The sequence below is a fragment of the Euprymna scolopes genome, chromosome 5 (assembly GCF_053919585.1).
Source record: "Euprymna scolopes isolate OS-2025 chromosome 5, ASM5391958v1, whole genome shotgun sequence".
NCBI lineage: Eukaryota > Metazoa > Mollusca > Cephalopoda > Sepiida > Sepiolidae > Euprymna > Euprymna scolopes.
The window spans coordinates 79,565,164-79,590,639 of NC_136486.1; the positions used below are offsets into that span (position 1 = coordinate 79,565,164).

Consider the following 25,476-nt stretch of genomic DNA (forward strand, 5'->3'; position numbering starts at 1 on the left):
AATAATAATTATTTAATATAAATTGAAATGAAGGATTGAGAAATGTATCTTATTCAAATGAAGACTGAAGATTGATAAAGTTAAATATTTTTCACAATTTAATAGTTCAAATAGGAAAAGATAACATCAATTTCTTTTTTTAATTTATAACTAAGCTTTTAATTTACTTTTAGCTTTTAAACCATGGAATGTTCACTGGTTGTTTAAACCTTGTAAAGTCCCTTGGTTTTCTTAGGAATAACTAGCAAAGGTGAATTAACAACATTTGCATTCAGTTTTATTTTTTAAAGAAAAAAACTAAATACAGAGAAAACCTGACAAATTCATATAAATGTGTAAATTTGCTGTAAAAACAAAATGTGGAAATTTTAAACTTTTCTTATGAAGATAGTTACACATACATACTTCCAACTAACCCGACATACAACAAAATACCACCTCTTTATCATTAAAATGCCAGAAAGTCTTCCACTGTAATAGCTTCTTTCTTTGAACTGTTATACTTTGAAATTCACTCCCCCGTTCCCTTCTGCACTAATCTGCAAAAGTTTAAATGTATGTGAACAGACATCTTACTGCTCAACTCCCCATATTCCTCTGTTAGACATGATCCCATATAGTAGCCCTTTACATCCAAGTGCAATATGGTTTGTTTGGGGCGAAAAATAGTTTTAAAAAATATATTTTATAAATATGTGTCTTTTGTCAGATTGGTTGGCTACTACAAAATAAATTTGAATAAAGAGATAATTGCGGCAGAATTATAAATAGAACAAAATAACATTCATTCTGGGAAGATAAAATTTTTTTAATTAAAGTTTTGTGAAGTAAAAACATAGGATCGATTTTTTTTTAATAATGCACAAAAAATTGTTGAAGCAAATTGTTTGAAAACAAATAGTTGTATATTTTGTATTTTAGTGTGAATAGTCTTTTGAATCCCAGGTAATGTTTGTGATGAGACTGGGTTATAAAAACAATCTTCCTCATAATTAGATTTATATATATTTACATAGTTTCTGTAAATTATATCTTTACTTTTTAGCATGAAGTTCAAGAAATCCAGCAAAACGTTCAAGGAGTATGCTTTGATGCAGAATATGCTAAAAAGTAAGGATTCATTGAATACTTGCAAATAATTGACTAAAATTGCTTTTAAAAATGATTTTATTTTAATGTACTATATAGTTGATGAAATAAAACAAAGATTGATTTACAAAAATATTGTTCTGAGACAAGCATATGGATGTTTGTCTGACTAATTATAATGTTTATATTTTTATGTTTATATTTTAATGTTTATATTTTTATGTTTATATTTTTATGTTTATATTTTTATGTTTATATTTTTATGTTTATATTTTAATGCTTGCATATGCCCGTTTCTGTTTACTCTTTGTCAAATGATGAATTTTATTTCCCAATAGTTTAGCGTTATCTTGCTTTTGTTTGCATATCCCATTTTTCCATTTAATTTTTATTCATGTCTTTGAAATCCTTCACACAATTGCATTCCTATTACAGTTACGATCACTAAAGATTAATATGTTTTAATGTTTGTTTCACTCTGAGCTATTTTTTCAATATTTTCCATTGCATATACAAAATCGAGTAACTATTCTAGAATTATGTGAGTCATTACACTTCTTCTTCAGCATTAAAATAATGTTGATGATCAGGCATGTATGTCCATGATACTCTAACCGAACAATAAGTCATTAAGGTAAGGATAAGATGTTTCAGATTAATCATCAGGTCAGGAAAAAAACTCGGCATTGGTGAGATACCTTGAAAATCCAACTTTGTTTATGGAATCTATGTTTAGGTTTATCTGTTCCTAAACCTAAACATAGATTCCATAAACAAAGCTTCTTTCTTTAGAACTGTATGCCTGTGGAACTCTGTTCTGTTTTCCTGCTTTCCACCTTACTACAATATGGTTGTTCCAATGTGAACAAGTTCTTGATGAGCCATTCCCGTCATCTAATTTACTGAATTTCCACGACTAACGATTACTACAACATTTTCCCATTGATTACTGTACACTCATTAACCCTTATTCTTATTACCAGACGAATACTATATAATTAAATCCTACTATTATTCCTGATATTCATGAATGGCTTACCTGATTAAATTGACTCCGAGATGGGTATATTTGCTGATGACACCACTCTCTATAGCAAACACAAGGGGAAAAACGAATGAACACATATCTAAGGCTGAATTCGTAGTGGAATGGGGATACAACATTTAATGCTACTAAGCCTAAGCTTCTTTCCTTTAACAATTGCAAGAAACCTTTTCAATCACCGATTGTTGTGACTGATTATATTCTACTTGAAAGCTCTTCATTCAAGCTCCTCAAATGTAAATATTGGAACAAATACATTGAGGTTGCTGCAAAGAAGGTGGGTTCTCTCTATCATGCTAGAAAGTTTCTCACACCTTAGTCTTATCTTTACAAAGCTACCATTTGTTGATGCATGCAGTATTGTTACTGTCTCTGAAGCATCTGCCACTAGTTTCACACTTTTGGAGTTCAAAAAAATAGTTTCCGATCTAATAGACCCTAGCTATCAACCAAGCTATTGCTGAAATGCTACATCTCTGTGCCTGTTTTAAAAGTATTTTATTGGAATGTGCTCCAACGAACTCGAAGCACTTGACCTTCCTTGACGTAAATACACCCGACTTAGCCAACCAGCTGCAAAATCCCACCCCAACACTTTTGAGATCCGTAGATGCTGTAAAGCCGCCTTCTTCAATAGTTTCTTTCCTTCTTCTTCGTTTCTGTCCTTCTTCTTTCCTCAAACTGTTAGACTTTGGAATTCCTTCCCAGGTTTCTGCTTCACTAACTGTACTTACATGCAGAAGTTCAAGTGTAGTGTGAATAGATATCTCGCTGCCCAACTCCCTACATAGTATCCCTGTAAAATTGGTTCCAAATAGTAGCCTATTACGACTTAGTGACAGTGTGCCTTGTTTGGGGTGAATAACAGTAAAAGGTTACATCTTGCATCAAAATTTATCTGTGTTCGACAACCATAACTCTCATATCTCATAGAAATTATGACACAAGATGTTACCTTTCCACTAGAGATATTATTGAGCACATTTGAAATATCTCAACAGTCTTGCAAAAGTGTTGAACTAAAGATTTTCCCTAGAAAGTCAATTCACATTCAGAATCGTGCAATTCCAATGCAGGTCAAGTCATGCTCAAAGGAAGAGGAGGAGGGGTGTTAGTTGAGAAGTCATGTTCCGCTTAACAATGATTGTTTGTACTGTGAAATTATCTGATTTTGTCAAGAGACACTGAATGAAAATTATTTACTCTTGCTAGAAACATGGAATTATGGCATAGAGGTAGACAACAAAATGGATGCTACCGACATCTAGCAACACTTATCATGTTTAATGATCCATTGTATTATGCTTTAAATCGTTTTAAAAAAAGAAAGCAAGCCCCCCCCCCCCCCCCCGAAAAAAAATATGCAAAAATCTTCTAAGAATAAATCCTGCCGCTCTCCAATTTGTTCTAATTTCATTCTTATTTCCTTTCTTTTTGTCAGCTCATCTGAATGCTATGCAAATTTCTCTTCCAAGCTTTCATGCACAATGCAGCTTATTTTTTTGTCATTTACATTGGGGTAGGATTAGCAGATTAGCTGAAAACAAAATCTTTTCTCAACACATAGTAGCAGATACAAATTTATATGCATTTTTTGGTCAATTGGGTTTTATTCAGCCACAATGATTTTACTATGGTCAAAGTTGCGTTATCAGTCACTATTTGTTTCTTCTTGTCGCCTCCACAACTCTCCCCGATTCATTTTCTCTGGGATATAGAGACATTTTTTTATTTGCTCTCTCTCTCTCGCTCTCTCTCTCTCTCTGCCTCCTAGAACTAGACTCTCTATGATCTTGTCTGAATCTTCCTCCAAATTGCATTTCATGAACGCTTCAGTGGCGTTGCAACCGATGACATCACGGCATGTCATCAACTGCTCTGCCTCTCTAATATCATTATGACACTTTAAGTAAACAAAGCAACCTAGAGTTATGCTTGCAAAATAATTCTAATTTAAAAACAATGAGCTCCAATTCTCAATTCTATATATCACACTGGTCACAGCTGCCAGTTGGTTTACATTGGGTTCATTATACAATAGGGCAAGTCGATTTTGGAACCCTGCTGAGGCAATGGTGATGATAGTTGGGGTTTGACATAGAAAAGACCTACACATAATTCTTTTTATTTTTTATTTTATTTTTATGTAAGTAACAAAACGAATGTAAATTTAACAAAATATATTAAAATAAATGGGTGTCTTTCTGAGTGCGTTTTTTAATATATTTACAGAACTTTAATAAAACTAATAATTATAATAATAAAAAATAAAAAGAATGAACTATATCAATTATAAAACATTAGAAACTGAAAATTTCAGACGCTAAACTTACCTGTACTTAATTTGTCTTTATGAAGAAGTAAGCAAATAGCAATTTTTTTTTTTTTTTTTAAATGAAAATTATAAAAAGATTTGTACACTTCATCTTTATAAAAATAAGTTATAAAAGATATGTGAATAAAATATATTTTTTAAAATCTCAATTGTTTATACTTGTGATTTTATTATGCATAAAAATTGCCTCGGTCTAGAAGGATTTCTCCTTTTACTGACCACCTACATACATCGCACTTTAAATAAATATTGAATTGTATTAAAAACGCACAAAGAAAGATAAACACACAAACACATATGCCATACATAAAAATTAATCTTGGTTGCAAAAATCCGAACAAGTCAGTTATTTTATATTCGTTTCTGCTATTAAACAGTTTGGTTATAATAATTTCATTTAAACTTTTTTTTTTAAATTGTGTATTTTTTAATTGACATCATCCGAAATTCTAAGTTATAACATCGGTTTATTTATTTGGTATTATTTTACGACCTGTCCCAGCGTAGTATTGTGGGAACATGATGAGAATTGGCAGCCAACCGGATGCTAACGTCTCCAGCATAAGAGACAAAATGAAAAATCGTCTTTTGCACATGGCTCTGCGCGTTGTTTCCGTTTGGAAAAAGAAAAATAAGATAACCACAAAAGAATTATCAACCAATGGCAGAGCTCCACGCCTAAAATAAAGGCCTAAAATATCACAGTCGCTGGGAGCCGGTTTGCCACTATAAAATGAGGGGACCAAAAGAAAAGAAGAGGAGATTCGCCCAGCTGCGTCAGTGAACGCACGGACAGATTCTCCCACCCGACCTAAAGAGATGAAGAAGAAAAAGAAATAAGGCACCAGTGAACTGAAGCCGACTACGCTCTCATGTTATGGGCCAGAACGCCTTCAATTCTAAACAATGCCTATTTCACACAAACCAAGAAAAAAAAGGAGAAAAAGATAGGAGGCGAAGACGCCGTGCTGCTAGAGGTTGATGAAAGAAGTCGTCGCTTCAAAGTTAAAAGCCAGGATACATATCACCGACAGTAGCACGACCGGCCACCCATTTACCACCCTCATCGTCCGAAAAGTTAAGTACGCTTATGAACATTCTTTCTTTGTTAAATTATACAAGCCTACAAAAGTTCATTCCTTATCAATGCATACACACCTACAAACATCCTACGAACACTTTACCTCTTCTAATTAAAACTGTCATTAATAAATAAAACCGGTTCTCAACTTCAATATTCGTCTGTCCTTAATTGCATGGAGTCAGATTCTACATACTTCAAACGTTGTCAATTAAATGTATTCTTTGTTGTGACCTCTATGGCCTCATTTCCTTCACCCCTTCTCCATCTATAAACCAACCAAAAAAACCTCCGGGCGATAGTATAAACACCCCCCAACCACCTCATGTTAAGGACAGTTTTCGGAATAAACACCTCCCAACCTCCCCAACCTCAAAAGCTGTTAAGAACAGCTTTTGAGGTTGGAGGTGTTATTCCGAAAGTCGTTCTTAACATAGGGAGGTTGGAGTGTTTATAATATGCTGGGGCTGGGCTGGACATGTCGTAAAAATTTACCATTTATTTATTTATATTATTATTATTTTTATTATTATTATTATTATTATTATTATTATTATTAGTTTTATTAAAAGTTCTGTAAATATATAAAAAGAACGCACCCAGAAAGACACCAATTTATTTAAATATATTTTGTTTAAATACGTTCGTTTTATTACTTACATTTTTTTTTATTTTATTTTTTTTTTTATTACATTTTCACTCCAAACAAGGCACATTACCACTTTGGTGTAGGGGGCTACTATCAGGGGCAACAACTACTGGGGTACTATGTAGGGATTTGGGCAGCAAGATGTCGGTTCACATTGCACTTGAACTTCTGCACGTCAGTATAGTTGGGAAAGCAGGGACCTGGAATGGAATTCCAAAGTCTAGTGGTTCTGGGCAAGAAACTACTGGAGTAGAAAGACCTTTTACATCTAGGGATCTCTACAGTGTGGGGGTGGGATTTAGCTGCCTGTCGGGTTTGTCGAGGGTGTTTATGTCATGGGCACACAAGTGCTTGCAGTTCGTCAGATCATTCACCATTAAAATACTTGTAGAACAGACAGAGGGATGCAACGTTTCGGCGATGGGACAGAAGCTGAAGCTTAGATGCCAGTTCAGGGTCTATCAGATTTGTGACTCTTTTGAACCGTGTCAAGGAGCGAGACACTAGTAGCAGATGCACCAGTTCAAATATGACAGCAATACTCCATACATGGGCGAATGGTGGCCTTATAGAGGTACAGGATACTTTCAGGTGTTAGTAGTTTTCTAGCATGGTAGAGAGAGCCCACCTTCCTTGCAGTGGCCCTGGCAATGCCTTCAATGTAATTCTTCCAACTCATGTTTCCTGTGAACGTTAGGCCAAGGAGTTTGAAAGATGTACTCTCAGATAAAGAGTCGTTGGCCATTGCTATAGGTGGTAGAAAAGGTTTCTTATAATTATTGAAGGAAACTAGTTTAGTCTTGGCAGCATTGAACGTGACCATCCATTTTTGTCCCCATTCCACTACAGATTGGAGGTCATCCTCTAGTGTTTCTGCCATTTCTTTAGATATGTGTTCATTTGTTTTCCTGTCATGCCTGTTATAGAGTGTGGTGTCATCAGCATATATACTCATCTCAGAGGCAATTTTGTCGGGGAGGTCATTTATGAATATCAGGAACAGTAGAGGTCCAAGGATAAACCCCTGGGGCACTCCCGCATTTATATCATATTGTTTAGATGTACAACCATCGAGGACAACCTGGATTTTTCTCTTATCTAAGAAGAATTTAATTATGTTAAATATTCTACCAGTGATACCATATGATCTAATTTTCCTGAGGAAACCCTCATGCCATACTCTGTCAAAAGCCTTAGATATATCTAGAGCTACCGCTTTGTCCTCTGAATGGTATATACATTCAGAGATTACAGTTAGGATGTCTGCTGTGGAACGGGCTTGTCTAAATCCATATTTTTGGTCAGTCAGAAGTTTAGCATCTGTAAGGTGATAGACGAGAGCATGGTTAATTAAGGTCTCAAATATTTTGGCAAAAAGTGGGAGGAGGCTAATGGGGCGATAATTTAATGGGTCAGTTCTTTCACCAGAATTCTTGAATACTGGTATTAAAAAGTTTTGCGTGAATAGAAATTAAAAAAAAATTTTTTTTATTTAAAAGTTTTGTAAATTTTTTTTTATTCTTAAGTTTTTTAAATATTTGATATTGAAGAAAATGTTTTATATATAAAATGTGTTATATTTTTTCTTTTAAATCTTAAAAAGTTTTGTAAATATATTTTTAAAAAATCTTGCTCGCAAACATTCGGACATGTCTGCTATTTGACGTGTTTACAACCAACTAACGGCAATGTTAAGGTCGAATAACCAGTGTCAATGGAAATGTGCGCCTATCTTTATCGTCTGCTACCGGAGTATCTAATCTTTACTTGGTCCAAAAATACTTTGCAGAAAATTAGTGTCAAATTTTTATTTCTTTTATTGTTAGGGAGTACTTGTTTTTAAGCAGTATTTTACTTCTAAAATTATAGTTTTAAAATCAGATAACCCACGAAGGTTAACAGTAAATAAGGAAACTGATTTAAAGGTTTTTCGTTACTTGTGCATCTATGTTATTGTGCTACTTTACTTTATTATTTAGAAAGCCATTCTTAATATGGGAAGGATAGGAGGTTGTGTTGTAACTATTCTGTACTTTCACCTAAGAATTTAATAAACAAAAATTTCATAAAAATTAAATTTAACTTGAAAATACTATTAAAAATAGCATGGTAACATAGATGCACAAGCATTTGTTTTTCAAACTCTAAACACTAACCACTCATTTAAAATGGCACAGCTACAGCAAGAATGGATCTCTTTATGGATAAATTTATGTATCGAATGAGGAGGTAAATCTACTAAAAATGTCTAAACTAAACACTACTATGCCTCTGATTTGGTTTGGTCCTCTCCCTTCAATTCAACTCTACAAAGTTTTTTTATTATTTCTTATAACTAGCACTTATTTGTTTACATATGAAACTGGAAGATAGCCTAAAACAGTTTCCTGCAGTTATAATCCATTTATTTATTTTACTTATTAATTAGATAATTGATTAGAATGTCAGTAAAAGCACGATGTTCAGTTATAACGCGTGGTTATCACAAAATTTACTGGTCCACCTTGTCGTTTGGATGAAACAGCACCCCCAACTTCATGACAAGTCATCCCCATTTAAAAAATAGTGAGATTTCTAAGTTAATTGCTCAGGAATTAATTAGTATTTGGCAAGCAGTTAATCCACAATTGTATCTTGTAGCTGTAAACTTCCTGTTTTGAGATGTGATGACTTTGCAGTAAAGTGCAAGACAGAAAATTGTCAAAAAGGCACATTGTCTGCACTTGTCCTCCTAACAAGGGGGTAAAAATGAATTCTATTCACCTGCAATTATGTTTCTTTTTTGTGGAAAATAAAATAATATATTGGTATTTATTATGTAATCTGGCTCTATTATTAAACATGCAAATTTTGCAATTTTCAAATTCCACTAGAAGAACTGTTATTTAAAGCAATTTTTAAATTAATTGATGGAATGACAAAAAGCCTAACAACATTTACTGGTCCTTTGGGGAAACTTTGTATCAATAATTATCAAGATTTGCCTCAAGTAGAATTTTAAAAAATTAGTGTCTCTCCCGATCATCATTATCTGACAGCAGAAAAAACAAATAATTTAAGTGTGAAGACCAGAGGCTACTTTTTGAGTATGCTGTTAGCATTTCTTGAGAAGTTCACCTAAGATATGCAGCTTAGAAAATTGGGCCCTTGAATCAAGCAAGATGGCTAACATTAGCCACAAGGTGCTTTTGAACATTTTGAGGGTGCTGGCAATGTCTTTATGGACTAAAGGTGGTTATCCTCAAACACTATGATAAATTAAACATTCTGGTCAAATTTATCATCCAAGTGTATGCAGCTAGTTGGTTTGAGATCAAAACTGACAATTTTTTTTAACCAACAACAGTATATTTTAATATAATCCAGATAACAAAACAGTTAACTGAAATCCAAATTACTATTTTAAACAGTTCAAAATATAGTGCTTTTGCACTACTTCCAGAAAATATAATATCGATGATAAACTCAGATGAATTGGATGTGAGAGAAGAGGGCATTCAAACGATTTTGTCCATCAGGTAAATAAATATTTATCCATTAAATTTTATTAGTTTTCTCAATTTACCCAAACAATAGTCAGTTTTATTCATATTACATCACAAAAATATAAAAAAAATAAGTATTTTTAAATAATTGTTTTGTTTGTCTTTTTGCATTGTTTTTTTTCCAGAAATAGTGAACAACTAAAAAAAAAAAGACTAAAAAAGATTACTGCTATCAATTTTCCAGCCACACACTGATCAAATTGGATTGATTTTTCTCAAAAAGTTGTATATGGGCAGGAAGCAAGACATAGACACATTATTACAGAGTCATCATGCCAGCAAATTAGACTTTCATTTCCTCGAAAGGAAATTATACAGAACAATTTAGTTCTATTATAACAGTTTATATCATTGCATTTAATAAAAATTAAAATACATGGTTCTGTAACTTGTATCAAGTTGTTATATTGTGTAATACATCTCCACATATTTTTTTGAATTGTGAAATTTAAAAGACTTAGTTGCTAATTAGCTTTTTTTACAATTTTTGTTTAATCAATGCAGTAAAAGTTGAGATATTTTGCTAGTTGTGATTCATAATTAAAATCATAATTCATGTATTTATTTTTCTTTCAATGTATTTCATATAAATATATAAATTTTAATTGGATTTTTTTATAAAAATAGTGAAATTTCAAAGTCAGTGTTGTGAAAAATGCTATGTAAATGAAGGATTTTTCTACATGATTTTTAAAATTAAATGCTCAATTTTCTGTTCAAGATGGGAATCTAATTTTTGGTATATGTTCTTATCACATCAAATCCCAACTCTCATCACCAGTGCCATGTTGACTTTCTGAAAAAAGTTGTAAATCAACCTACCCTATTATACCACACTACTAATAATTAGCACTTTGTTTAGGTTCTTGAATAAAAAAAAGTATTAAAAACGAGGATAATTTTTGTATTTCTTTTATTTCTTGTGTATTACTAACCCAAGAATTAACCAACACCAACAAAAAAATGTTGGATGTAATCGATTAATAAAAACAACCATATATAGAATATACTTAGGGTCAGAGTGCCTAACAACAACATTGCATCACACCAACTTAAATATTCATAACATGTTCAAAGTATTTTATAAAAAACTACTTGGTTTCTCTCTTCTTTATAATCCAGAATTATTATTTTGACCAAAATAAATAAAAACCTATTTAAATGTTGAAACCTTTATATAATGAATTGTTTTCTTCATTTTTAGTGCAGTCAATTCGATGCAGAACAGTAGAATCCATTTTCAAAATATACAAGATTTGTTGAAGAATGCTATGTTTATGAAACAACAAATTGAATATGAAGAATCCAGAAAGTAAGTTAGATTTTACTAGAATTCTAATTTTTTTCTCGATTTTATGACTTTAATGTGAAGATAAATCACACATACTGATTTCTTCATATTTTTTTCGTTTGTTTTAATAAATCAGTAAAATACAGATTTTTTACAAAATATTTATTTAAAACAATTTATGAAAAGTTTCAGTAATTGCTGTTGTCAATGATAGGCATCAAAATGTGACAGAAACTGATTTGCATGTTTGAGACCAAATTTTTTTTGGAAAAGAAAGAAAAAAACAAATTCTTTTTTAGAGGATCTTTTACTGAATACAACTTATTTAAAGAAGATGTTCTGAACCTCCACCATGTTCCACATGTAGGACCAAAACCTGGTGCACACTACCTTCACAGAATCTTTCAAGACCATCTTGAATACCAGTTTGATTTTGGCAATCAGTTTGTTCTTAGTGTAGCAGATGAAACAGTGTTTTTCTCAACTTAATCATAAGTTTGCAATCAGGTGAGGAATCAAATGTTGGAACTGGTGAAACATGCAAGTTCTCACACAGCCACTTCTGGGTTTTCTTCAGAGGCGTAACATGAACCTGAGCCCTGTTGTCATACAAATGACCTTTTCGCAACACCCTCTCATTGTAATGGACAATTCAAAATAGCCATCTTAATTGAATCTGAGTTCCTTTTCAAAGATGTAGATTGGCATGACATGGCCTTCTCTGTAAACACCCAAAGACCATCACAGTTGAAGGAACTGCTCACTTCCTGCTGTTCAAGCTATTCAAGGAGAACTGAACTGCAGCTAAAATTTCCAAAGTTTTTAATCCAGTATGAATCATGATGAAAACCATTTCCACAACATTTTATTTTCTATTTTATTATCAAATACAACAGGTAGTGAGAACCACCACTAAGCAATTAGTATTTTGATAAAATGCCAGAATTCATCTTAGAAACTCTCTCTCTCTTCCTCTCTTTTCTGTATTACAACTTTATATTTGCTTTCTTCTCACTATTTAATAAAGAAAGCAGGAGAAGCGTCATCCGAGTATGTATTTTGCTGGCAGCAGCAGTACAAATATGACTGAGAATAGTGACACTGGTTCAAGCAGTGGGGGAGTGATGAACACCAGCTGTACAGACAGTAGTGATAGCTCTATGACACAAAGTGGCTCAGGACAACCAAGGTAGGTGTTATTACACAAAAAGACATATTTGATATGTTCCCATAACCTACACACACATCACAAATATTGTTACTGTTTAATTCTTTTTTATTTTCAGATTACTACTCATTAATTAACAGATTTTCAATTGAAACATTTAAGACCATTTGTTCAATTTTTTTAGAATGATCCATCAAAGTTGATATTTCCTGTAGACTTCTTCACTTTTCTCTAAAAAATTTGGGATTTAATTTTTCGCAAGAAAAATTTTTAAGCTGAAAATGTGAAATATTGGAAATTGTTTGATTACTAAGAGGAGATTTACTTTATAAGTTTGATATAAAATTATAAATCAACTCCTCATACTGAATCCTTTATTAAACTGAACCTTCTATAAATTGAACAATGAGATTTTTTTCATAATTTTTATATAATTTTTTTCCACTCCTCGTTCCCTTACTGAAAATCTGATGCTTAATAATCAAGTTGTTTTTGCCAAAAGTTTTAGAAGAGGCAGAAAAGATAGGATACATGTCATTTATACCTATTCATTATTTATTATATTTCATTTAATGCTCTTCTTCCCCTTCATATATAGTTGTCCTTTGTTTTCAGTAAAACAATTTATGTGAAACAAAAAGAAAATGTTTTAACCTCTAACCCAGCTTGTTTTTAATCAATTTGTTCGTTCTTTGTGCATGTTTCTTTTTCTTGGCATAATGACAAGTCAAACCAAAATATGAAATATGGTTTGATAATTTGATTTTTTAATAAATCTATTATTTCTTAATTCATCAAGAGATGAAATTTTGATTTAATTATTTGAATTATTTATCAAATATCATCTTGTAAGTAACATTAATCAATACATATTTTACTATTAGTAAATAGTTTGAGTAATTTGAATGTAAAAATACAGTCCATTTTTTTTTTCTCATCACATAACATATTTTCTTATACTGGAAATGGAATTATTTCATTTTTTAAATCTCTTTTCATGAAAGTTAAACTGTATAAACTTTTATTTCTTTAAAGCAACAAAATCTCGCTATTTCTTTGTATCTGGTAGCATCAGCTCATACTCCTTGCCCACCAACAGTAAACATAAGTCATCATAGATCATACATCAAGTAATGTTTTTTGAACAACAATTGTGTAATTTAACTTTTCAAATTGACACAACAAAAGTAACAGTTTTCATAATGTTTCTTTTGTTTTGTTCTAAACCAAATGTTAAACCTTTCATAAACGGTCCACTGTCTTAATCCATCTTTGCTAAGTTTGCATATTATGTGAGGTGTCCATTTGTGCAAACATCAGTTCAAAGTATGCAAAATAAAATGGTTTTTCTGAATTATCTACAAGGTGGAACGATAAATTTGTCGCCCTAAAGAAAACAACACTACGGCTTTATTTTAAAACTTTTATTGAAAAAATCAATTCAGGTAACTTGATTATATTGTTTGAGCTGACATGTATTCAATGTAGCCACCTTCAGCATCAATCATCATCTTGATATGGGTCTGGAACTGGGAGCATACCTTTTCCACAAGTGCCGGCGGGAGATTGGCGAATACTCGATGGATGGCAGTGGGAGATCATATTGGTGATGTTCTCGATATATGACAAAATGAAGTCGTCCAGTGAGTTATGGGTGGGTGGAAGAGGGAGGTCTCTTTGAACTTGTGGGCTGGCACCCCAAATCCTGCTGCCAAACCCAGGGTCTGCTAGTGGCCACCTGATTGCACCAGGAGATCACCACATCCAGGTACACTTTGGTGTTGACTTTCAAGCCGACTTCGAAGATGTGAGGTGGCATGATGTGACCCTCACTTGAAACTACACAAAAGACCATAACTGTGGCCAGGAACTTTGTTTTCATTACCCTGGGAACGTCCTTGTTATTCATGCCAATCCAGCGATGCATTTTGAGAGTGCTGGCAATGGTCCTGTTGTCATAACTTGGATTGGTAGAGAGCATGAGTTATACATCAGCGTAACTCCGATATAACTCGTTGAACATTGTATCACTTTCAGACATGATAGAAGGCTCCTATCGCTCTTAGGATTTGTACACAACTAAACAACTAGTATATTGTCTGCAACAAAAAAAGAAAACTGGTTTCCATCAAACGGAAATGGAATCATGTTGTCTTTTCTATGGCTACAATTTTATCATTTCACCTTGTATTTTCATTGTTTTCCACCAAAGTCTACAAGTGAACACATCCAGGTTATTCAAGCATTTCTGGTTTGATGTTTCCATATTAATTGAATAATAATTGAATATTAATTGAATAATAATTAATTGAATAAATCCTTTGAGGAATAAGAATTGCTCTTCTAAGCTGCAACTAATGAATTAAAGAATTCAAAGAAATTTAAAGAATTAATAACTTTACTGATGAAAATCTCAAAGAAATGCTAGAAAGAATTATATTAACCAGATATCTTTTTCTTACATAATATCAAGAAAATCATCTGAGAAAATGTCTTCAGTGTGAATACAATCTGCAATCAATTCTTATTGGAAACAGTAAAACTTGCTTAGAAGCACATTATGCAGTCGTCTTAAGCAAATTAACATGAAAAAATATTAATTTCAAAAGTGAGAAAATTTTACCTGATTGGACACAACTGACTCTATTTCCAAATTCAGTTGCTGAATCACTTTTCCAGACAGCAAAAAAGAAAAATAATAATAATTTTGCTGACCATTTTAATTTATTGATGGAGTTTGTACTTGACTTAATGGATACCATCATGAAAATCAAATTGTTTACTTAATGGATACCATCATGAAAATCAAATTGTTTTACTAACATGGAATACAGAATCGATTATGCAAAGTTTAAATTTGATCAGATCTATTGTGGTTGTTTATACCAATAGGAAAGGTATGAAACTGCAAGTTTCCTCAACTACAATTAAAAAAACAATTTGTATTCAACTGATTGTATAACAAGAATATGATGTGCTGCATTTCGTCAACTAATAAAACTTGGTTTGTCATAAAACAATTTTGACAATGAAAAAATAAAAATCTACCAAACTATTTTCCATTTTTGTTAAAGACAGAGATCTTCCTTCTTCCACAATCAAGTGTTTAAATGCTGAACTTTTTTTGTGATTCGGCTTTAATGTTTTCCAATTATTTTTTTAAAGTGGTAAACTTTTCTTCAAATAAGAAGTTCATTGCGTGTACTATAAAACCAAATGATATTGTTTCGCGTGATTGAAGACATTTGAGGGGTGGAGGGTAGACTAGTATATTCTTTGAAGACAAAGGACAATGATTTTAACTTTAAACTAGATTTTATTGATTTATAAATGCAGCTACAATTTCTTAACTGAGAATTACATTTTTATAAATCGGGTAACAGCAGTTTTGGTGCCTCATATTTATCAACGCCCTACACAATGTTCAGCTTAGTTTAAATTCTAGCAGCAACTAAACTTGATTTAAGTTTGATAATTTATGCACTTTTTATTATTCATAACATGAATCACAACTTTCACATGAGGTTACCTAGGTTTGTTTCTTACAACCAGAGTTGCGGAGTCGGATGGTAAGTCCGACTCCAACTCCTAGAATTCCGAGGATGCCGACTCCGACTCCTTTGATATCTCCTACTCTGACTCCTTGACTCCTATGTGGAAATCTATTCTGCAGATCCGTATACCAGCCTCCCACATCTATTCAGCATACATTTTATAATTACTCATCATGTATATAATATTTGATGTATAACATTCACTTGTATGATATACTCACATATACACAATACCAGCTTTATTTATTTATTTATTCACATCTATTCCTAACAAGGCATATCACTACTTGGACGTAAAAGGCTACTATTTGGGACTATGTCATGGAAAGATTAACAATACGTTGGTTTATGTAACATTTTAACTTCTGCATGTCAGTACGGCCAGGAAAGCAGGTGGCAGGAAGAGAATTCGAAAGTCTATCTGTTTGAGGGAAGAAACTATTAGAATAGAAAGTTTTCTAGCATCTAGGGATGTCAAAAGTGAAGGACTGAGATCTTATTGCTAAACAGGTATATGTATGGCAAGGAGGTACAAGTGCAACAAGTTCATCAAAACACATTCCATTAAAATATTTGTAAAACAGGCAGAGAGATGCAACATTAGGGCGATGGGACAAAGGCTGGAGCTTAGTTGATAGTGAGACTGATTAGATTGACAACTCTTTTTTTGGAACCTATCATGTGACAACAATACTCCATGCATGGGCGAATTGTGGCCTTGTAGAGGTACAGGATACTTTTAGGTGTGAATATTCTTCTAGCTCGATAGAGGGAACCCACCTTCTTTGCAGCAGTCTTTGCAATGTCCTCTATGTATTTGTTCCAGTTTATATTGCCTGCAAATGTTAGGCCGAGGAGTTTGAAGATAGACTTCTCAGGTAGGGTGTTATTTGTCATCGATATAGGTGGTTGGGAGGCGTCTTGTAATTGTTAAAGGAGAGCAGCTTAGTTTTACTAGCATTAAATGTTACCATCCATTTGAGGCTCCATTTCATAATGGTTTGGAGGTAATTTTTTTAACGATTTTGCCATTGTCTTAGATTTATGTACATCCGTTCTCCCCTCTTCATGCTATAGAGCGTTGTATCGTCAACAAATATACTCATCTCGGACACAATATTATCAGGGAGGTTGTTTATGAATATCAGGAATAATAATGGTCCAAGGATCGACCTCTGAGGCACTCCTGCATTAATATTATGCTGCTTGGATGTATGTCTGCCAATAACAACCTGTATGCTTCTATTGTCTAAGATGGATCTAATTATATTTATTATACCTCCAGTTAATGTACAGTTTAATTTTCATTAGCAGCCCTTTGTGCTAGACTTTGTCAAAGGCCTTCGATATATCTGTGACCCGATGGGGACTGAGTGATGCCGAGTGACCTTGCTAGTCGACACGAATTCAGAGGAATTCACACGGCTGAATTCTAATGATGATGATGGTTTGATGTTGTTTTAAACAGAAATGTGTATGCGATTTTGTCAGAAAGAGAAAAAACAATAATTGTTTTTATCTCATTGTCGTTATATATCTGTTAACAATGAAAAGGTTGTTTTTAAAACCTCTGAGTGATATGAAAGACAGCTTGGGGTGAGGGGTCGCCGCCAGGCATTGTTCGACCTGGGGTGACTAAATAACTCCTAATTTGATAAGTTAACACCTCAGTGCAATGAGAGTTAAAAATTGGTATAGATAAAGCCAAGAGGAGGAGTAGAAATTAGGGAAACAGAGAGAGGGAGGAAATTCAAAAGAAGAAAAAGGAAAGGGAGTCCAAATTTATAGGATAAAGGAAGAGAGGGAAAAGAAAAAGAAAGAATAACTCCAAAAAGATGGAGGAACGACTGATTTGATAAAAACGAGACACTTGGCTAATCGGGGTCTTCTTTTCGCTCTGCCAGCTGATTCCTTCCCATGGACTGATGGTAGATGAAGAACAGAGAACTTGGTAAAGGAAACAAAACTGCCAGCCCCCTAAGTTGCATGACTAGGTCAGTGTGTAACTATTATTTGTAAAGTCGAAGACAATAATCAATTCTATGTTAAGAAAAACCAATTAAGTTTTGACTTTCTTTTCTTTAATTGGAAATGCCGTTGTGAATGCAATATATTTCTCCGATAGCCCAGGTGACGGTTGGAAGCTGATTTGAAAGCGGAACCGGAAAGTGACCGACGACGGCAAAGACGAATTCGACCACTAAACGAAACCATGGTTGATGCCACAGGTATCGGCTACAGGTGCATCTCAACCATGAGCTACCCTGTAGGGGTTACATATCAAGGGCTACAGCTATGGCGTCGCCCGCCTTACATACATGATAAATGTGTTCAAATATGAATGTTAAAATATCTGCAGTAGAACTACATTGCCTGAATCCATACTGTTTGTCAGAGAGATTTCCTTTCGTGTGATGGTGAACTAGTGCTGGATTAATTAAGGATTTTAGCGAAGAAGGGGAAGAGATTAACGGGCCGATAATTGAGAGGGTCTGTTCTTTCACCAGAATTCCTGTACACTGGTACAACAGAGGTCATCTTCCAGCTATTAGGGAAGCAAGATTCAGCAAGGCATTTATTGTAGAGCTTGGAAAGTATAGGGGCTAGCTCAACTGAACATTTCTTAATTACTATAGTGCTATAGTAATTAAGAAATGTTCAGCTGAGCTAGCCCCTATACTTTCCAAGCTCTACAATAAATCCCTTGCTTAGACACCTCAAAGGCCTGATCTCATCCGTGCGGATGAAATCAGGCCTTTGAGGTGTCTAAGTTTTTTATGATATTGCGGACATGAGAAGGAGTGATTTTTACATCATCTTATGTGGCTTCAGTCCGCATAGGGAAATTTGGGAGGGAGTTGTTTGTCTCTGACAGTATAGTAGACACTAGTGCCCAAATGCACATATTTGGTGACTTTAATGCCCACAACAGAAATTGGCTTGGCTTCCCTAACTACACTGACACAGCTGGTAGTGTAATCCATAACTTTGCTATATTCCATTCCTTGACACAGACAGTAACATTCCCGACCTGTCGCCCAGATCGTCAGCACCAGCAAGCCTCAATTCTGGATCTATTTTTGACAACAGTTCTTGAGGATTGTGTAACAAATACTCATTGCCCACTCGGGAATGTTGATCATGCTGTGATAATGATTGACATCACTCTAAACTCTCGACCCCAAGTTGAAGAGCCATTACTCCAAACGCCAAAGTACTACAATAAGGCTGACTGGGATGCCATTAGAGATCACATCAGAGACGCCCCATGGGGAAATATCTTTTCTCTTCCTGCAGAACAGTGCGTAAATGAGACTACTGAATGGTTCAAAGCAGCAATTGAAGCACATGTTCCTACACTGAAGTTCTATAGCAAACCCCACTTTCCCCAATAGTTTACTTCAACTTGCGTTGCTGCCATTGCTTAGAGGCAATATGTATACCGTAGATTTATCCGGCAAAAGTCATGTACAAACAGACAAAACTTTATAGAAGCTAGAAGTAATTGTAAGAAAGAAGTAGGGACAGTTAAGAGTGAATATACTGAAACCACTAGTAAACGCATTGAAGCGCAGAAATTAGGAACTTGTGATTTATGGAAAATCTATAATATTGTAGTAAATAATGGGCAATCAACAATACTACCCAACAATCATGAAGATGTTTGCACAGCAACTTTGAAAGCTAGCATGCTTGTCCATCAGTTTGCCTCAAACTCTACCTTGCACCCAGCAAACCATTCCCTCCCTGATTTTCCTTGGCGGACAGAAACCACGCAAGAAAATCACCCCTTCTCAAGTACATGATATCATAAAAACCTAGACACCTTAAAAGCATGTGGAGCTGATCTCATCCCAGCTGTGCTATTAAAAAAATGCTCCAATGAGGTTGTTCCAGTTCTCTCTAAACTCTTTAACAAATGTCTTAGCAAATCTTGCTGTCCTAACAGCTAGAAAACTGCTTCTGTGGTACGAGTTTACAAAAACCCTGGTGGAAGAACTGACCCATTAAATTCTCACCCAATTAGCCTCCTCCTTCCTTTCGCCAAAATATTTGAGTCCATAATTAATCAAGCTTTAGTCCACCACCTTACAGCTGCTAAACTTCTGTCTGACACTAAATATGGATTTTAACAAGCCCATTCTACTTCAACTACTTCTAACTGTAATCTCTGAACATATATACCAAGCACTGGATAAGGCAGAGGAAGGAAGGGTAATAGCCTTAGATATATCTAAGGCTTTTGACAGGGTATAGCATGATAGTCTTTTCATGAAAATAAAATCATATGCTATTACTGGACGAATACTTAACATACATCCTTCTTAAATGAGAGACGAATCCAGGTTGTCCTCAATGGGCGTACGACCAAACAATATGGTATAAATGCGAGTGTACCTCAGGGATCGATCCTTGGTCCTTTATTATTTCTGATATTCATAAATGACCTACCTGATAAAATTGTCTCTGGGATGGGTATATTTGCCGACTACACCCCGCTCTATAGCAGGCACATGGGGAAAAATAATGAGCAAATATCCAAGACAATGGCAGAAACCTTAGAAGAAGACCTTAAGTCTGTAGTGGAATGAGGTAAAAAATGGATGGTAACATTCAACGCTGCTAAGACAAAGCTCGTTTCCTTCAATAATTACATGAAACCTTACTAACCACTGATTGCTATGGCTAAAGATACATTAGCTGAAAACACTTTGTTCAAACTCCTCTGCTTAATGTTCACAGGAAACAAAAGTTGGAATAGATACATCGAGATCATTGCCAAGGCTGCTGCAAAGAAGGTGGGCTCTCTCTACCATGCTAGAAAGTTACTTCCACATGAAAGTATCCTTTACCTCTACAAAGCCACCATTCACCCATGTATAGAGTTTTGCTGTCACATTTGGGTGCATCTGTTACTAGTCTCTCGCTCTTGGACAGAGTTCAAAAGAGTCGCCAACCTAAAAGGACCTGAACTTTCATCTAAGCTTCAGCCCCATATCCCACCGATGAAATGTTGTATCCCTCTGCCTGTTTTACAAGTATTTTAATGATGGACGCTCTGACAAACAAAAAACCCTTGTACCCCCTCGACAAAAGTACCCCCAAGAAACCCAATTATCAGCCCACCTCTACAAAGTAGAGATTCCTAGATGTAAGAAAGCCTTGTACTCCCATAATTTCTTCCCCAGAACTGCTAGACTTTGGAATTCTCTTCTGGCTTCTTGCTTCCCCAATTATACTGACATGCAAATGTTCAAGTGTAATGTGAACAGACACCTTGCTGCTAAACTCCCTACATAGTACCCCTGCAACTTAGGTCCCTGATGGTAGCCCAGTACATCAAAGCGACAATGTGCCTTGTTTGGGGTAAAAATGTAATAAAACAAAACAGGAAAACCATGTAAAAAAAATAAATAAAAAAATTTTAAAAATTGATGATTGGACTTAAGTAGTCGGATAAAAAATTCTGACTCCAACTCCGACTCCTAGTACTTTTAGAAATCCGACTCCGCCTTCGATTCCAGCTGAAACCTTTGACTCCTTCTGACTCTGACTCCGATTTCGCAACCCTGCTTACAACATATCTATTTGTATTCTTTTTCTTTGGGTGATTGTCTTCCTACTTGCAATCAATAGTGATATTTATACTTATACTACACTTTGGCTGATGTACAACCCAGCCTTCTTTATGTCTACTGTTAATATATGTTCATGATTTGCCTTTATATTTAAATGCACAATGAAATCAATCATGTCATATAAGTAATGTACAAGACTTATAAGTAACTTTTTATACATGAGAAAGAGAGAGAGAAAACGAGAGAGGGATGCTTACAAAAATATGCTTTTGGTCATTTATAGAAATTTTTGCCATTGAAAAAAAAAAAGTGATGAATTGACAAATAAAATCAATAAATGATATTTGTCAATTCATCGCTTTTCTTTTTTTAATAAGTAAATCTTGTCATTATGAAAAAGATTTATACCATTTAAAAAAGAAACGTGATATATGAACTTTTTATTCTGCATTGGAAATTTTTGAATCTATCTTCTCATCTTTAAGTTCAGTCATCTTTTAGAATTAAAATAAAAGAGTGAGAGGTGGAGGGGATGCGAAACAATTTCTTTCTGAATCATTTGAAAATAAATATATTAGAAATAAATATTGTATAAATACCAAAATATTTTGCTAGCTTTACAATGAAAACTAGCAACCCCATCATCATCATCATAATCATCAATGGCAACTCGATCATCTTCATTATGAGCACTTATATACATCAAATTATTTAAAAGATTTTAATAGAATGGATGAGAAAATGAAGGCCAGACTTTTCATTGCAGTTGATTTCTAATTCTCCTGAAAATTTTTTAACATTATTACATTCACTGTTATTATTTCTTATTGAATAGACGTTTTCACATGTTATTATTTCTTATTGAATAGAAATTTTCACATGTTATTATTTCTTATTGAATAGACGTTTTCACATGTTATTATTTCTTATTGAATAGACGTTTTCACATGTTATTATTTCTTATTGAATAGAAGTTTTCACATGTTATTATTTCTTATTGAATAGACGTTTTCACATGTTATTATTTCTTATTGAATAGACGTTTTCACATGTTATTATTTCTTATTGAATAGACGTTTTCACATGTTATTATTTCTTATTGAATAGAAGTTTTCACATGTTATTATTTCTTATTGAATAGACGTTTTCACATGTTATTATTTCTTATTGAATAGAAGTTTTCACATTAGCAATTACCAGTAATCTCTCACTGGAAAAAACAAATGGAATTCAAGAAACAACAAGTCTCTCCATATTTTCAGTACTCTCCCCTTCTTTCCATCATAATTGCAATCACTTTGCACAAGTGATTGTCTATTGATGTTTTGCTGACAAAGGCCATTGACTTTCCCTGGATGTTGAGTTACAGGATTCCTGTATTTACCTTCCCTTTCCCGATGGTGCTTTCCATCCTTGGTTCTCCATCCTCTCCGACCTATTTTTTTATATTTCTTTTTTGCTGCATTCGTTCATGATGTACTAGAGTATCTCTTTCTCCATAGCATCCATATTTACTTTTCTATATTGGCTTTTATGTAGTTTGCTCTGTCAATAGCAATTCTGTTTTCTTCTTGTGTCCTTTCTGTACCCAACTTCTTTGTTCAATCTTATAAATAGTTGAGATTTCTCTGTACATTTTTTTTCTTTTACCAACTTTCCATTTCCTGTTTCTCCATATTTTGATATTGTTTACTTTGATGCTACTTTTAGTGATAGTAATCACCCTCTCTGTATTTTTTGTATTTTTCTAGTCCTTTTATTACAATCATCAAATACTTACAAGTGCTTTTCCCCATCCTTCTCTCGTGGTCAGTCAGTAACATCCTTTATGTGTAGTGTGTTGTGCTAGTCTTTAGTTTTCCGGTGTTATTTTTTTATCTATATCATTTAGTTTTAAGGAGTTTTCTTATTTTTCAAATCATCTCTTTCATCTGTATTGATTTGGTGATATCCAATGTCCAGATATTTATAGTTATCGTGATTCGACAGCTCTATGTCTTCACACATTTTCCTCTTTTCTTTCCCCCTTTTACAACAGTCAAAAAGAAATATAGAAAGATATGAAAAAAGGGAATAGCATGAGTACTTGTGCCTAAGTCGGAAAGAGTGAGAAAGGTGGAGAGGAAATATAGCGAGCAGAAAATGACTAATTTCAGATTTTGTTCTTTAATTTTTAAAAATATTTAACTCATTTTGCAAACTCGCTTTATTTTTTCATTCAGAAAATTCTTTGCATCAATCTGGCAGATCTGTCTTTATTGAAATGTGGGTAAGAATTCGATTTGATGCTAGAAAGACATCCTCCCAAGCATTACTATCTCCTGCAAAAGGGGATTGGAAAAAGACAATGAAGTCAAATAATCTATTAGTGATTCAACAGGTCGCATTTTTTCTAGTAATTTTGATATCTATTATATAAGTAACAGATGTAAAAATAGGATACATTTTTGTAGATACAGAAATATATTTCTTCTATTACTTAGTGTTTCTCTTTACATTGTTACTGCAGTTATTCATTAATAGATATTGGGAGGTAATAAAAAGACATTACAAACTCTTCAAATATTTCAAATGAAATTTATTGAAATTCATTTCCCCATCATTGTGCAATTTTGTCACATAATTTACAATAATTTTTTTTTTAACAAATAAAAAATTAGGACACCATCTTTTCATGGTTTTCACTGTTAGTTGTTCTACTCTCCTTTTCTTGTAACTTTCTGGGGAATTTAAAATTGAACTTTTTATTTAATCAACTGCAATATACTTTAAGCTTACTTTAAATATATTCTAACTTTAATTTTCCTGAGGTTTGTAAATTAAATCCTAATGGAAGAACTTCAGAAACAACTAATATTAGACATGTTTTTTTAAGACCTGGAACTGAGAGTAGTTGACTTCCAATAAGGGAGGGGATAAATAAAAGGGTTCAATTCGAAATTTCAAACAATAAAAAAACTGACGATAGCTGAAAAGTACAACAGTTGAAATGTGAAAAAGATTAAGAGAATGGTTTAAAACACATCAAAAAATCTCAAAGCATCATACCAGAAAACATTGTCCAAAGTTACATCGAGTGATATCTATTAAAAAAATCAAAATATTTCCATTATCAATCAAAATATTGTTCATTAGGTCAAGAAAACTTTTTAAAAAGTAAAGCAAAATAAAAGCACAAAAAACTCAACAGTTGATGAATTATTTCGTTGTATTATTTGTTTATGATGTTTTTATTTTACAAAAATATTGTATATTAAAAAAAAAAAGCAGAATCACTATTTTTACATTTGAAATGTCCCATCTGCAATGGCTGCTTTGTCATTTATTATTTTGCAGCCATTTTCTGTCTACTGTGTGCCCTTGCTCTCCTAGCAAGGGAAGAACACGACTGGGTATACTTAGCTCGAATTGCCCTCCCAAGTAGAGTAAGGTGTCAAGATAACATTTCTTTCTCTGGCTCTTTTGCTCCTAATTATTTCCATGGTTCTCTTTCTAGAAATAACAAACAACTGCATCTCAAAATTAGATTAGTGTCATCTATATTCCAGGGTTGTTGGGTTTTTTTTTTGTTTCATGTGCAGATAAAGATAATGCAATTTCTTCAAGATGGAAGACTGACTTTTTCCAAAATGGAAGGTGGAATTTTTCCACACACTTTTTTCAGTTTCAAAATTAGACTGTTTTTTTATGATTTCTTGAATGAATTTAAAATTATTTTCATAGGTTCATAAAAGAGATTTATTACTTTACTGCATAGATAATTACTTATTACAATGTGTAATTCACTTTGAAAATTAAATCCTACAATTTTACGAATTGAGATTAAATACCCAAATCAAGTTTAACTGCTGTCTTTTAAAGTTGATGTGCATCATGAGAATTTGAAAAAATATGTGAAACATTTTAATTCTACTGATTTCTTTTAATTTTAATCTGAAGATGACTATAAAATCAGTTTATTCAACATTTGAATATTTGCAATTTAATGTATGTACAGTTGTTCACAGGAGAATCAAAAATAAAAGAAATAAAATATTGATTTCAAGTTTCTTTTTCTAGTAGTTATAATAGTTGATGAACGTGGCCTTAGACTGGTTTTACACAACCGATTTCTCACTTTTAATTGGTCAAACGATGAGT

At 33.4% G+C, this 25,476-nt stretch overlaps 1 protein-coding gene across 6 annotated transcripts in view; it reads left to right on the forward strand.

Annotated features, from left to right (window-relative positions):
• Nucleotides 1-25,476, forward strand: part of LOC145276875 (uncharacterized) — a 190,036-nt gene that overhangs the window by 131,660 nt on the left and 32,900 nt on the right. For 2 of the 6 annotated variants that reach the window (XM_080128291.1, XM_080128286.1), the window contains exons 4-7: nucleotides 1,046-1,110; nucleotides 9,610-9,717; nucleotides 10,949-11,056; nucleotides 12,063-12,224. In XM_080128291.1, the coding sequence (XP_079984417.1) occupies nucleotides 1,046-1,110; nucleotides 9,610-9,717; nucleotides 10,949-11,056; nucleotides 12,063-12,224 (443 nt within the window). Of the gene's footprint in view, nucleotides 1-1,045; nucleotides 1,111-9,609; nucleotides 9,718-10,948; nucleotides 11,057-12,062; nucleotides 12,225-24,672; nucleotides 24,767-25,476 lie in introns of all 6 variants that reach the window. The other 4 variants (XM_080128292.1, XM_080128290.1, XM_080128289.1 and 1 more) reach the window with 3 other exon arrangements.